The sequence below is a fragment of the Galeopterus variegatus genome, unplaced genomic scaffold, assembly GCF_000696425.1.
Source record: "Galeopterus variegatus unplaced genomic scaffold, G_variegatus-3.0.2 Scaffold937, whole genome shotgun sequence".
Lineage (NCBI taxonomy): Eukaryota > Metazoa > Chordata > Mammalia > Dermoptera > Cynocephalidae > Galeopterus > Galeopterus variegatus.
In genome coordinates, this window is record NW_007727048.1 from 224,727 (window position 1) to 238,638 (window position 13,912).

General features: G+C 40.1%; 1 protein-coding gene across 1 annotated transcript in view; it reads left to right on the forward strand.

Annotated features, from left to right (window-relative positions):
- OVCH1 (ovochymase 1) overlaps nt 1-13,912 on the forward strand; it is a 52,253-nt gene that overhangs the window by 33,286 nt on the left and 5,055 nt on the right. The window contains 4 exon segments of the mRNA XM_008573590.1: nt 3,495-3,546; nt 3,548-3,642; nt 7,468-7,560; nt 11,554-11,778. Of these exon segments, the coding sequence (XP_008571812.1) occupies nt 3,495-3,546; nt 3,548-3,642; nt 7,468-7,560; nt 11,554-11,778 (465 nt within the window).

Sequence of the window (13,912 nt, forward strand, 5' to 3'; positions counted from 1 at the left end):
AGTTAGATTATAAACAGATTAGATCCAGGTCAGCAAACCTTTAAAGAGCCAGATAATTGTCCGGTCAAGATGTTGGAATAGACAGTCCCCAGTGTCACTCTCTGCCACAAATCAACCAACTTACAACTATAAAAATGCAATGACAGCCAAACTGGGGCTTCTAGAGTTCAGGGGAAGAGGAGAGACCTATGGAGTGCATGAAGGCAACAGCAGCAAAGCAACAATTTAGCTCAACCACAGAGCTCACATGCTGGTCCCCACAGGAAGTTCCCCCATTTTAGAAGTAAGCAAGGGACAACAAATTAGCTCTGCACAGAGTTTGAATGGTGGAAACAGCAAATAATCCAACACAGGACTGAAAGAAAAAACAAAGTACACAACCAGAGACAAAGTTTGATATTAACTAGTAAAGTTCTCATTTCACCAAAGAACACCTGTAACACCTAGAAGGACCAGAAGTCCCCTGGGCTACCAAGCCAGAAACGGGGGAGGGCCAGGGATCAGCCATGCCCCCCAACATCCACATCCAGTCCCAAGGGTGGGGGCCTTGGTCACACCCCCCAACAAGCACAAACACCCCAGCAACAACCACCGAACCGCTGCAGGAAGCGCTCCGGGCTCTCCCAAGCTGGAGTGGTGGGGGGCCTTGGGCCTAGGTCACGCCCCCCCAACATGAGCAACAAACCCAGAGATGACCACTGAGCCTCAGCAAGAATGGCCCCAGGTTCCTGAGCTGGGGAGGTGGGGGACGAGGGCTTTTGCCACACTCCCCTGACATCTGCACCCAGCCTGGCAAGGACCAAGCCACTGCTGGAAGCCCCCCAGTCTCCCCTGTGGGAATGAAGGGGGTGCCACAGGCCTCAATCCCACCCTTCCTCCTCCTGAGCTGGGGAGGTGGGGGACGAGGGCTTTTGCCACACTCCCCTGACATCTGCACCCAGCCCGGCAAGGACCAAGCCACCACTGGAAGCCCCCCAGTCTCCCCTGTGGGAATGAGGGGGGTGCCACAGGCCTCAATCCCACCCTTCCTCCTCCCTCCTTCCTCCTCCTTCCATCCCATTTCCTTCCCCTTTCCCCTCTCCCCCTCCCTCCCAACTGCTCTGCAACAACATAGAATGTAAAAAATATACATATTAATAAAACAAAAATAAGTAAATAATAAATTTAAAAAAGAGCCAGATAACAAGTCTTTTAGACTTTACAGGCCATATGGTCTCTGTTGCAAATACTCAGCTCTACCATTGTAGTGTAAAGCAGCCATGGAGAATGTGGAACAAAATGGGGATGGCTACGTGTCAGCAGAACTTTATGTATGAAACTTAAATTGTGCATAATATTCATGTGTCATGAAATTTTCTTTAGATTTTCTGTAATCACCTAAAAATGTACAAACCATTCTTATTTCATGAATTGTACAAAATAGGCCTGATTTTGGGGATGGTATAGAATTGACCCTCTGGCAATAGTTTGCTAACCCCTGGGCTAGATTATAGAGTTCTTAAAGACCTAAATTTGTTTTTCTTTCCCTGTATAAGACCATTTTCTCTGTATATTTGTTGTGTTCTTTATTTGGAATCTGTGAGCTTGAAGGAGAAGGGAATTTATCTTTGACTGCTTACTGTGTTCATGTTAACAGCTACCTGCAGCCAAATTACATTTTCATAAAATCCTCACACCCACCATCTTAGGAGTTTTATCATACCAGTTTTACAAACGAGGAGGTTACATCCCAAAGGTTTAAGTAACTTGCTAGTATCCCATGACTAATAAATATCAAAGCTAGGATTGAAGAGAAGCATGGCTCAGTTCTTTCTTGAATGGCTTGTTATTACAGTTAAAATAAAATATGAACTCTATTTGTAAAAAAAAAAATTAAAAGAAAAAAAAATAATAAAACATGAACTCTTTAGCCTGGCTTGGAAAGCTCTATGTGATTTGGCCTCCACTTACCCTCCAACATCATTTCTTCTGTCCCCTTGGTTAACCTTTAGGCACCGTGGCCTTCTTTCTTTCTCTTAAATACCAACTTTGTTCTGCTTTGTGAAATTCTGCAATTCATTTCCTCCCACTTGGAACCCTCTTATTAAGGTCTTCTCGTAGCTACGTCCTCATCATTCCGTTCTCAACTGCAACGTCACTTCCTTTCTCTGATTACATTGCTGCAGTGGGACTGCCCTTCTGTCATATTCTGCACTACCCAGTTTTATCATCTTATTGCACTTAAATGTACTTGGCATTACTTTATGTCACCATTTTCTACCTCTGACCTGTTTGAGTGGGAGCCTCTTGGAGGCAGATCTCTCTCTCCAGGGCTAGAAATGTACGTGGCATAGAGGAACCATTCAGTCAATATTCGTTTACTTACTGACTTCAAAGCACTTGAATAAACATGCCTGCTCTCTAACACCTTCAGTTTTCACCAACACCATGATGACCGGATTACTGAGAAGTGCTTACAGTCTTATAGAAGATGAATTCAGTTGCTAGTTGTGACAAATGTATTCTTGAGTTTTGAGACATGGCCAGCCACATTGATAGGGATGGTCCCTGAAAAGAGGATATTTAGTACATTGAAAAGAATGCAAGATTAAGAATTAGACCTAGGCTCGAGTGTTAGTTCTGTCCCATAAGATCTATGAGATCAAATTTTCAGAGGTCTGGCTTTTTTCATTCATGAGATCAGTGTTATTAACCTACCTCACAATGTTGGAAGAAAGGACTTTATAAATATTAAGGTACTGCATAAATGTAATTTTTATTTTTCCCAATTTATTTTTCCTATTTTGTAGGGCTACAAAATACTAAACTTAACTTTTCTTAACTAGCCATAAATCCACAATGATAGAATAAGTCATGCAGAGCACATGTTAACATAGGCCTGCCTGAGGGTCCCGCATGTGAAGAAATTCTTTAGTGTTCGTCAATAGTATTAATGTAAATTGGAGACGAGATTAGGCTTCATGGGGTCTTCAAAAACTTCATAGAAAGATTCATATTTTAATTCCATTTTTCCATGAACTTTTTGAACTACCCTCATAGAGGAAAAAGAAGAATATGATTTTGGTTTATATTAGGATATCATATAAGCATATATTATATATTTATAAGTGTATATTTAAATAATATGTACTTAAATAAATATATATTTGTAACCATATAAGTCACATATAATGCCATTTCTTGCTAAATTTTTTTCTAAATTCTTATGTAGCAATATTTGATATACTAAAATTTAAATAAGAAATAAGCTAGAAAAAATGTTTCTAGTCTTGTTCTCCTGCTAATGTCCTCCCTTTAAAAGATGCCAAATGTACAAATGAAGACATGAGGCATGAAACACTTGTATTTTTTTATTCAGCATTCTACATCAACTCAGGCAAAACTGAATGACTGCAATTATGTTGGTACAGAGCAGGTCTGAACTTACGTATTTCTTGTACGTCACTTGTTGCTTGCTTCATCCAGCTGTCTCTCTAAGTCTGTTTCTTAATTAGATGATGGCCTAGCAAGTTGCCTACAGCAGATTCAAGTGCCTGTGGTAGAAAGGGGTCTGTGAATGCACTTACTATTCTGCTCTTCCAAGAGAGATCACCGAGAAGATGCTCTGTGCTGGCTTTGCACCGTCTGGAGGGAAAGATTTCTGTAGGGTGAGAGGATTCTGATTTTGCACAGGAAGATAGAAAGTTGCCATCTGCTGAGAGTCTCCTTAGGCAGGAGGAAACCACTGTGAAAGCCACAGATAAGCAACTTGACCTGTACCTCAAACATCACACCACATCCCTACACAAAGGCCAGTGGAACAGGAAAAGTAAGTTACTTAATCCAAGATTGCTGAGGTGACTGGGAATGGCCAGCAGCAGCTGTGCAGCCGGAAAGGCCAGTGCAGACACAGAGAAGCCCATGAGAATGTAGGAGAAGGCAGCTTCGCTAACCAGGCCTGAGAGCGGGAGGATGTGTTCAGATACACGTAAGGCTTTGGGAAAAGGAAAATGAGCAATAAGGGTTCTAAATTTATGCATCCTACTTATGACTTAAAAGTTTTATTGTCTTAAATTATTACTAATCTCCTGTGTACTCTCAATTGTCCATTGCAGATTAAGATAGTCACAAAGAGGACAAGAACCTCTGAAAAAGTGTTTTTTATATTCAGTGAAAAATCACAAAGCAATAGTTTGATTTCAGTGAGATTATAGCAGCACAAAGCTGTCTAGATCTATTCACATGTCAGTTGGGCAAGCACGCTATTGGCAAGTTCAGAATCAACTAAGAAAAAGACAGAATATGGATGAATGGATTGCAGAATACCAGCTCTAATATTCAAAAAGTCAACTGAGGAATGTGACTTTAGATGTACAACCTAAGCGTTTCCAGTACTCTGCATGCTCACCTCCAATCCCTAGTCTAGATTTGGGGCAGTTCACTTAAGGGAATGTTTGGGTTTGTAGGGCAGACCCACATCTTATTACTCATACTGGTCAGAGGTAGAGAGGGAGGAAAGAATCCATCTGCTTTTGCAGCTTTTTGATAGTTCCTCCACCCCCACCCCAACTCAGTCAAGAAACATGAACCAATGGACGCCACCTCCATGGGGAGAAGCAACCGGCAATTAATCTAGATGGAAGTCCTTCCACGTGAAAACAGGAGAGGAGGAGTCCCCCTCTTAACACTGAATGAGTTTATTGTAGTTAAATCCTTCCTTTCATGGTGACAAACACTACTTAAATTTGTCTTAATGTTGCATATGTTAATTCGCATTCCCCAGAAGCAGACCCTGAGACAAGGATTCAAGTGCGATGGTCTGTTTTAGGAAGTGTGGGTATCAACGGTAAGACAGCAAGCCAATGAATGGTACAGGGGACAGGAGGCAGCCAGTCTAGGATGTGATGATGCCAGCTACCACCACAAGGGACTCGAGCTCAGTCCTGCAGGGAAACTCTGGGCAGTGGTGCAGAATACATGTGGCACATTTATCCCAGCTGAGGAGTGAGGAAGCTGGGATATTTATACACTACTTCCCAGATATCATAGTTTGAGGACTACCGTGGAAGGGTGTTGTTAATTCCTCAGCATTTCCCACAGTTTGGACTGACTCATGAGTGGGGCTGGAGAGTGGGGAGGAGCCGCCAGGCACAGAGCGAGACGTGGACTATGAGATCTGAGGGATATGGGAAAGGCACGCCTACTGTCTGCTGGAGTACATAAATGCTATCTTATAAAAATCAGACAGAAAAGTACTCTAAATTAATGTGTTCATTCTTCCCCTTAGTCCATAGTGGAATTCAAGGGATGGTTTTTCTTTATGCCTTGAATCACAGAAGTCACAAACAGATGGGTTGTCTCTGTCATATTTGACAGCATCTAACATTAAGGGATGGTCCTAATTTGTGTCCAGAGCAAGAAAAGAATAAGAGGGAGGTTTAGAGAGATCCATGTCATAGGTGATCCAAATATCATGATCTCAGTTGGCACCTATTATTTCAGCTACATACAACTGTCACTTTGGCCAAATTCACTGGCAATATAAGGAAAGGAAAATAGAAGCTGAGATTCTGACAAGTGAAAGAGGCTAGCTTTCTTTTACAAAGAACACTGAATTACTAAAAGGGTGACTTTAGAAACTTGCTTTGACAAAATGAACTCTAATACTTCTATCAGGTAATTCGTTTCTACCCTCCTATGTGTGCTCAGAGGTAATGAACCTGCTAATGTAATTTCTCATTCAGGAAGGCCAAAATAACAATGTTGGAATGTGGAGACATGGGGGGTTAGATGTGTGCTGTAGAATACTGTTGTTCTTTGCTCACCTGATCTTAGATTTTTTATTCCAAGTTCTTTTGACCTATGCAGTGATAGATAGTATGTCCTGTCCCTGCTAACTTTTCTGATCTATTTCATACTGTTTTCTTCCTCGCTAACTATGTTTCAGCCACACTGATTGCCTTCTAACCTCCCAAATTGCCATGTCTTGCCTATCTTAGGGCTTTTAGCCCAGGTGTGTCTTCTGCATAAAATACTATTCCTCCAGGTTTTGAAAATCTGGCTCATTCTTATCCTTCATGTATCAGCTCAAATGTCATTGCAACTGCAAACACATGTGCACATGTAGGCCCAGCATATACCTGCCTTTATTCTCCACCATTTGCTCTGAATGTTTCCTTTATAGCTACTATTCACCGTCTTTCTTGTTTATACTCTGTCTTGCTCAGTTGGTAAGCCTGGCTCACAGTAGGTACTGAATTTTTTTTTTTTTCCTTTTTGTCTTTTTTCGTGTCCGGCAACGGATCGCAACCCTCAGTGTCGTGCCTGTACCGGACTGGGACCGGCAACGGGATCACAACCCTCGGTGTTGCTCCCACACCTCGCTCAGCCAGTGAGCAGGAACCGGTCTGTATGTGGGATCCGAATCCTCAGCGGGAGCGCCACCACGCTCCCAAGCGGCGCACTGTAGCAGTGTGCCACCAGGCCGGCCCCATAGGTACTGAATTTTTTAAATAAAAAATACCCATTTGTTTGTGATATTTACCATATGCTAGACCCTGTGATAAGTGTTGGCAATAAATTAGACAGGCTCATTATATCATGGGATATTTGGAATTACCTGAAAAATTATGTGTTGGTTGTGTATTGGCACTGAAAGACCGAATGATTAAAAAACTTTTTAAAAAACCCCAAAATCCTGAGAGAATGCATTATTTTCAAACTGGAATGGGTTCTCGAGTATAACCTTACTTTATATGAAAAAAATGAGGCCCAGAGAAAATGTTAATTGTTTTACATTACAGACTAGAGATTCTACCTCTTTATTCCCAATTTAGGGTTCCTTCTTGAAATTCTCCATATAAAATAAACAGATCTCAAACATGTGCCCTCAGCTCAATTTATTTTATAAGAAAATTAAAGTATTTAGTTTGGTCTTACATGCATTTGTGTCCATCTCCCTCTTTCCAAAAGGCCTGATTGGAAAGATTACCTTAAAAATAATGAAAATCGTATGTTTTAAGGCTTGTTTTTGATGTATCTTCTTCAGAGCACTTCATCTATTAACGAAACATCTATTTAGCATTTATTATGTGTCAGGTATTGTACTACGGCCCCTAGGATACAAAGATGGGTATGATGTAATGCCTGCGCTCGAGTGGGGCACGTGATGTAAATGGAAATACACAAAAACAAGTGCATGGTTGGGTGTTGCCACCAACGTCACATTGAGCCTGGAGAGACATGTATAAGATGTTAGTGCTAATTAATAGGTGGATATGTGCAATGTATATATTTTGGGACCCTTAATAACAATATCACTTTTCTTCAAAATCTTCCTTTCTGCTTATAATTTAATTTAAACAAAGCAAGTATTTTGGGGTAGGACTGATAAGATAACTTCCCTTCTATATGAGCTTCTTGATGCTGTTGAATAGTATTTTTGTCTTTGATGGAGAGAAAAGAGCAACATATTCTCTCCAAATATAGGTCCTGCTTCACTTCAGGCAAATAATAAAAGCAAAACCTTAACAAAACAATTGTCACCACTCAGGCCTTCAACAGACAGTGCATCTGAGTCAGGTAATAAATGCTTACATTATCCCGTTAATATATCCAGCAAGAAGTTAGCAAAAAGCATTAGATATCTGGGTTCAATTGTGTTTTCCTTCTGCTTGGTAGTTTAAGCTGAAGGAGAGGAGAGTTGTAATTGTCTGGGGATCTTTTCTACCCCATAGGTACACTGTTGCTGGTTTAAAAAAACATCTTGTGATTGTGAACAAGTGCTTAAGTATTGGAGAAGTGCACAAAATTATTTTAAACTCTGAGCTATTTACTCCTACCTTAACAAAGGTCCCTAGACTTTTAGGTGTCTTACTAGGTAAAGATCTGGGTATGAGATGACCAAGACCAGCATCAGGGTTAGTATCTTTCTTAACTCTCTTGTTACTGCCAGTGTCTGTTTGCTAATAGAATTTTGATTTTAATCAAAAACTAACAACAATCGGAGATTAGAAGTCTGTAATAGACTTGTAGGGAGAGGCTTTCCCTTTTCACCTACATCTGCCCTATCCCCCCACCCCCCACCAAATACACTCAACTCCAGTGGTCAACTAGGAAGAGTTGGAAGAAAATTGAAGAAGGGCAAGAAGGCATAATTGCTATAGTAATGACCTTTGATAGAAGAAAGGGGATGAGATCTAGTGCCCTACAAGGAGGGGTTGATCTTAGGAGCAGAGTACAGTTCATCTGTACACAATGAAGACACAATATTTAGATACAGAGGCAGGTGTGCAGGTGTATGGGTACATATGGGGATGGGAGTGTGTAAAATTTCTCTTCTGATTGTTTCTATTTTCTCAGCAGATGAAAGAAGGGTTTGTGTGAGAGGGTTTGGTTTTATGAAAAAGAAAGTATGAAATACTCCAGAAAAATGTCAGAGTGAATCATTATAATGTATGCATATATTGAAACAACACACTGTACCCCATACACAACTGAAAAAATAATAATAGCAAAAGAAAATGACATAGTGAATTGACTAGGAAGATATAGTGGGATTGCAGGGCAGCATAAAGTCCCCTGAAATGAATAATCATGAATTTAGAGAGAGAGTTCCCAGTTAGCTTAGTTGTATGTTTTCCTCTGGAGACACTACTGTACATGCAGAGCAGGTGGAGAGTGGGTTTAATCAGAGTGGGGTTCTCCCAAGTGTGTGGACATATACGGGAGTTTAGAGTGTGTGTGAAGAAGTGATTAGAATGGTGGATCATTGGAACTGAAGATAGGTAAGGAATGAAGTAAGGATGAGATGAAAGAATCTATCCAACTACATTTGGGACAAAAGAAAAGGTAGTAGGATAGATGCATTACAAGTCTCAAAGAATAGAGGAGTGTTGGGGGAAGCTGAAAGGATGGAAGGTTGTGCTTGGAGAAAGATGTGTTTGAAATTGACATTATGGAAGGCTTGGAGTTATTGCTAATGACTAGGTCACTAGGAGCTGTCCATGGACATGTGTGACCAAGGTCAAGTGGAAGACAAGATCATTGGAGGAAAGTTGAGCAACTGAGAATCTTCAGTGCTGGAATTATCATCTGTATAGCTATTCAAATCGATGAATAATCATGAATTTAGAGAGAGAGTTCCCAGTTAGCTTAGTTGTATGTTTTCCTCTGGAGATACTACTGTAGATGCAGAGCAGGTGGAGAGTGGGTTTAATCAGAGTGGGGTTCTCCCAAGTGTGTGGACATATGCGGGAGTTTAGAGTGTGTGTGAAGAAGTGATTAGAATGGTGGATCATTGGAACTGAAGATAGGTAAGGAATGAAGTAAGGATGAGATGAAAGAATCTATCCAACTACATTTGGGACAAAAGAAAAGGTAGTAGGATAGATGCATTACAAGTCTCAAAGAATAGAGGAGTGTTGGGGGAAGCTGAAAGGATGGAAGGTTGTGCTTGGAGAAAGATGTGTTTGAAATTGACATTATGGAAGGCTTGGAGTTATTGCTAATGACTAGGTCACTAAGAGCTGTCCATGGACATGTGTGACCAAGGTCGAGTGGAAGACAAGATCATTGGAGGAAAGTTGAGCAACTGAGAATCTTCAGTGCTGGAATTATCATCTGTATAGCTATTCAAATCGGCAAGAATTATGACAGGAATAATGTTGAAGAAAATGACCACTAAAATCTTCTAGGAATGAGGAAGAGTGACCCAGGACCATCTGCTTGGCAACATGAGTCAAAGTCAAAGTTGGGGATGTGCAGATATAGGTTAAAAGTGAATCTGGACTTGAGGTTGAGATGGCTAGCAGGCTGGGATCTGAGATCATAAAACTCATTTCTGTGGTTTAAGCTGAATGAATGATTGCAATGAGTGTGCAGGTCAGTCCATGTTAAGCACTTAGAAAGGGGAGGGTTACCCATGATAGGGGTCAGTAAGTGGTGTTAATAGTGGCCATCCAATACATTCTTTGAATTGTCTCATTCAGATTAGAAAATGAGCATTGTTAAAGTATAAGGAAGCTATTTCTCCTTTGTATATGTTCAGAAATACTTATGCATGCCAAAGGACTTTTAGTTCTGTGAATATTTTATATGATGAAATGTTAGGACTATGCTGTATTTAACACCTACCCACTCCAACCACTTGCTTTTTATACTAGGGAATTGACAAATGTTAGCATTTGTGGTTTCTTGAGATTGTTACCCCCATTGATAAAAAGCAGTGACTGGTTGGGAATTCATAGCTCTAAGTGATTTCATACCAAGTTGCATTTCCAGACAAATTTCTCATAGAGGGGTCATGGAGAGAAGGAGAAATATGGAAAAGATTGGGAAGACATGTTGGGGCTGGACTCTGAAAGACTTTGCAACTGCACTACTTTAGTTGCTTTGAGCAAGGAAAGAACTTAATTCTTTTATTTTATACACTATTCACAGACTGGAGGGCATGGTGGGAGAAGATTAAAGAAAGGGAGATCATTTAGTTTAATATTAAATCAAAACAGATCTGGTAAATATATCTGATTAGATTGTGGTAGCCGTGTAAATAAAAAGAATTCACTAAGGAATAACAGGACTAGGCAATGGAGCAGAATCATGAATTCTTGGAGTGCTTCATTTCTCTTATGTCACTTTTCATCTCTTCTGCTCATAACAGCATTTTACATATGTGTCTCCTCAGATTATTAATTTCTCTAGGGTATAGCATACATAATAATGTATGTATTTGTTAATATGAATATTAAACTATGAATACGTTACAGAATATTTTCTCTTGTAATTGCTCAGAAAGTTTTCATCAGAGGAATATGTGTAAGGAAAGAAGGAAGAGTCAAGGATAAAGCCTGAATGAGGATATTGGGGGAAGGAGAAGCTGATTGCAGAGTCAGTGGGCCAGAGAGCTGCTGGCACCTGAACCGTGCGTGGCAGGCTTCTCAGTCCAAAGGTGCCTTTGGACTTAGCAAATTGAAGAAATGAGAGACATCCCAGTATATTCGATTGGGGGAAGGAGAAGCTGATTGCAGAGTCAGTGGGCCAGAGAGCTGCTGGCACCTGAACCATGCGTGGCAGACTTCTCAGTCCAAAGGTGCCTTTGGACTTAGCAAATTGAAGAAATGAGAGACATCCCAGTATATTCGACGAATTCCCTTTTTCTTGACCTCAGTCACAAGCTCTGTGAATGTAATTACTTGTTCCAGTAAGATAAATGCTCAGTTGATTTAGAGCAGCTTTTAGGAACAGGTCTTCAGTTGCATCTCAGAAGGAAAGAAAAGAAAACCTGTTGGGAGTAGAGAATGCAACCCACTATGTATTTTCTAAGAAATTTTTAAAAATTCAGTTAACATTAATTTTAAATAACTGTGATTTAAATTCCACCTCTACAGTCTCATTTCAAGAAATAGTACACATTCAATGAAGTAATTTTTTTTTTATAAAAAGAACTTGTAATTGATGGTAATAAAGGTTTAATTTTCTTCTTGCAAGACTAGGTTTTTCAGTCTTGGGATAGAACCTTGTTTTTCTTTGCCTTATTTATGTTGGCGCCTGGCATGTGTGTGCGCTGAATTGTAGGCTGTTGCCCTGAAGTGGAACTAGAAGAGCCCAGAGGCTTTTTTCCAACTCCAGGATATCCACTGGACTGTAGAGGAAAATTGGAATGTTCTTGGGTTCTCAGAGTCTCACCAAGCAATATGGCAATATTTACCTTTGAGTATCTGTCACTCCCTGGGTCTCATATGTGTCGAGACTCAGTTCTGACTATTTATGAAGAAAGACACAGTGAGAGGAGGATGTCAGGCAATTCTTCCTGGCACTTACAGTCTGGGCTGGGAGCCTTTTCTCTGTAGGTGGTTTATGATCAAGAGTGAGTTTTGACTTGGTAGTAATACCACAAAAATGTTGGCTCATGTAATAGGCATGAATTTTTTTCTCTAAGCACCCTTAATATTTTCAAAATTTAAATTCACAAAGCAGATATACTAAAGATTGAGGGGAGAGAAGGAGGGAGGGGTGGGAGGAGAGAGAGTATTTAGGGAAGGAAAAAAAAAAAAAGATGGAGAGGGTCCAACTTCTTCAAACATCCCAGAACCATGCCAGAATGCCAGAAGAATATATGTGGTAGAAGAGGATTTCAGAAATGGTTAAAAATAAAGCAGGGTGGTGATGGGGCAAGATGAATGAAAAGAAATAAAGCAAAATACATTAAAGGCTTTTTAAGTGGCAGGATTAAAAAGCTTTGCTACTAACCCTTCAGCCCTCGTTTTTCGCTTTACCTACAGGCAAACATGTCTTTGTTCAACAAAACCAACTTGCCACCTCCTGTTTGTATAGGTGTGATGAAAGCTTTCTGGCTCTCAGTAAGAAGGGAGGAGGGAAGGTGATAGAAATAATTTGGTTAATGAGGACACCTGGAAAGAAAACGAGTCTGTGTGTCACTGTGAGTGTGTGTGGTACACGCCCGTGCTTGATTCAGAAGGATATGGAGGCCAGGAAAATTGCTTTGAGAGAGAGATTGTTTTCTAAGGATAAATTCCGAGAGATTAAATTGAGTTAGAAGGCACACACATTGGTTTAAAGAACGTTTCTTTATACATACAATTTCATTTAGACTACAGAAAAAACTATTAACTAGCCTTTCCACTTGGCACATTTTCCCCCTGCAATCAGATCACCTCCCCCATTTCTCTTGATTAAGACTGCTCAGGGCTTCCCCTTGCAGCTGGAATCAAATCCAAACTCCCCGGAAAACCTTTTCTTCCTTTCCCCCCAGTTCACCAGACTCCCAGAACCTTTTATTCTCACCTTGGGGTTATTGTCCGCCTAATCCCAGCACTTCAGAGCTCCTTCACATCCTTGTCCCTCACCTCCCTTAATTCTTCACTAGAATGTCACCTTCTTAATGAGACCTACCTTGACTGATGTAAATTACATCACTCACTGCCTTATACTTCTCAGTCCTGTTTTCTTAGCATTTATTTTCTTCTAACACATTATGACTTTTTCCCCCCACGTTTGTGGTTTGTCTGTGTGTTCTCTATTGAATGTGAGCTTCACAGCCTTATACTTCTCAGTCCTGTTTTCTTAGCATTTATTTTCTTCTAACACATTATGACTTTTCCCCCCCACGCTTGTGGTTTGTCTGTGTGTTCTCTATTGAATGTGAGCTTCATGAGGGCTGGAACTTTTGTCTCTTCACGTCAAGGAGCTGCAGTACCTAGAATAGTACCTGACATGTACAAGGCAATTAATTAATAAGTGAATGAATGAATGGTCACCTCAGAGGCCTTCTTCACCTAAAGTATCGTAGTGCATTCCCTCCCACAGTCATTGTCTTTTACACGGGTTACATTTCGTCTGTAGCCTTGGTCTCTATCTGAAATTATCTTCATTTACCTGACAAAGTTGAAAACTTCATGAGAGCCACTTTGCTATTTTTCCCCTTCTGTATACCTCCTAATGTGGACAATGCATAGGGACTTAGCAAAAACATATGCCAAAAAAGTTCTAAGTTTTTGTTTTTTGCATGAAGTTTTGCTGAATTACTCTTCATAAAGTTTTCACTGCCTTTAGCAGTGCATGGGACCTTTTTTCACCATGCCCACAGCCTAATATAACAATGTGATAGGCAGTTTTACTTTTTTTTTATCATTAAGGGGATAAATATTTTTTTCATACAGATGTTGGTTAGCTATTTGTATTTTTTATTAATTACCATTACATTTTGCCCATCTTAAAAATTTGACTATTGTTCTTTTTATCAGTTTATATGAGCTTTATATGGAAAGATATTTTTCCTTTATTATGCCACAAGTGTTTATTCTTAATGTTGTCATTTGCCTTTAAATTTTGTTTATTATATGTTAACATAAAAATTTGTTAATTTATTGGTTTAAATCTATCCATACATGTGTTTGATCTTTGATTTATCTCA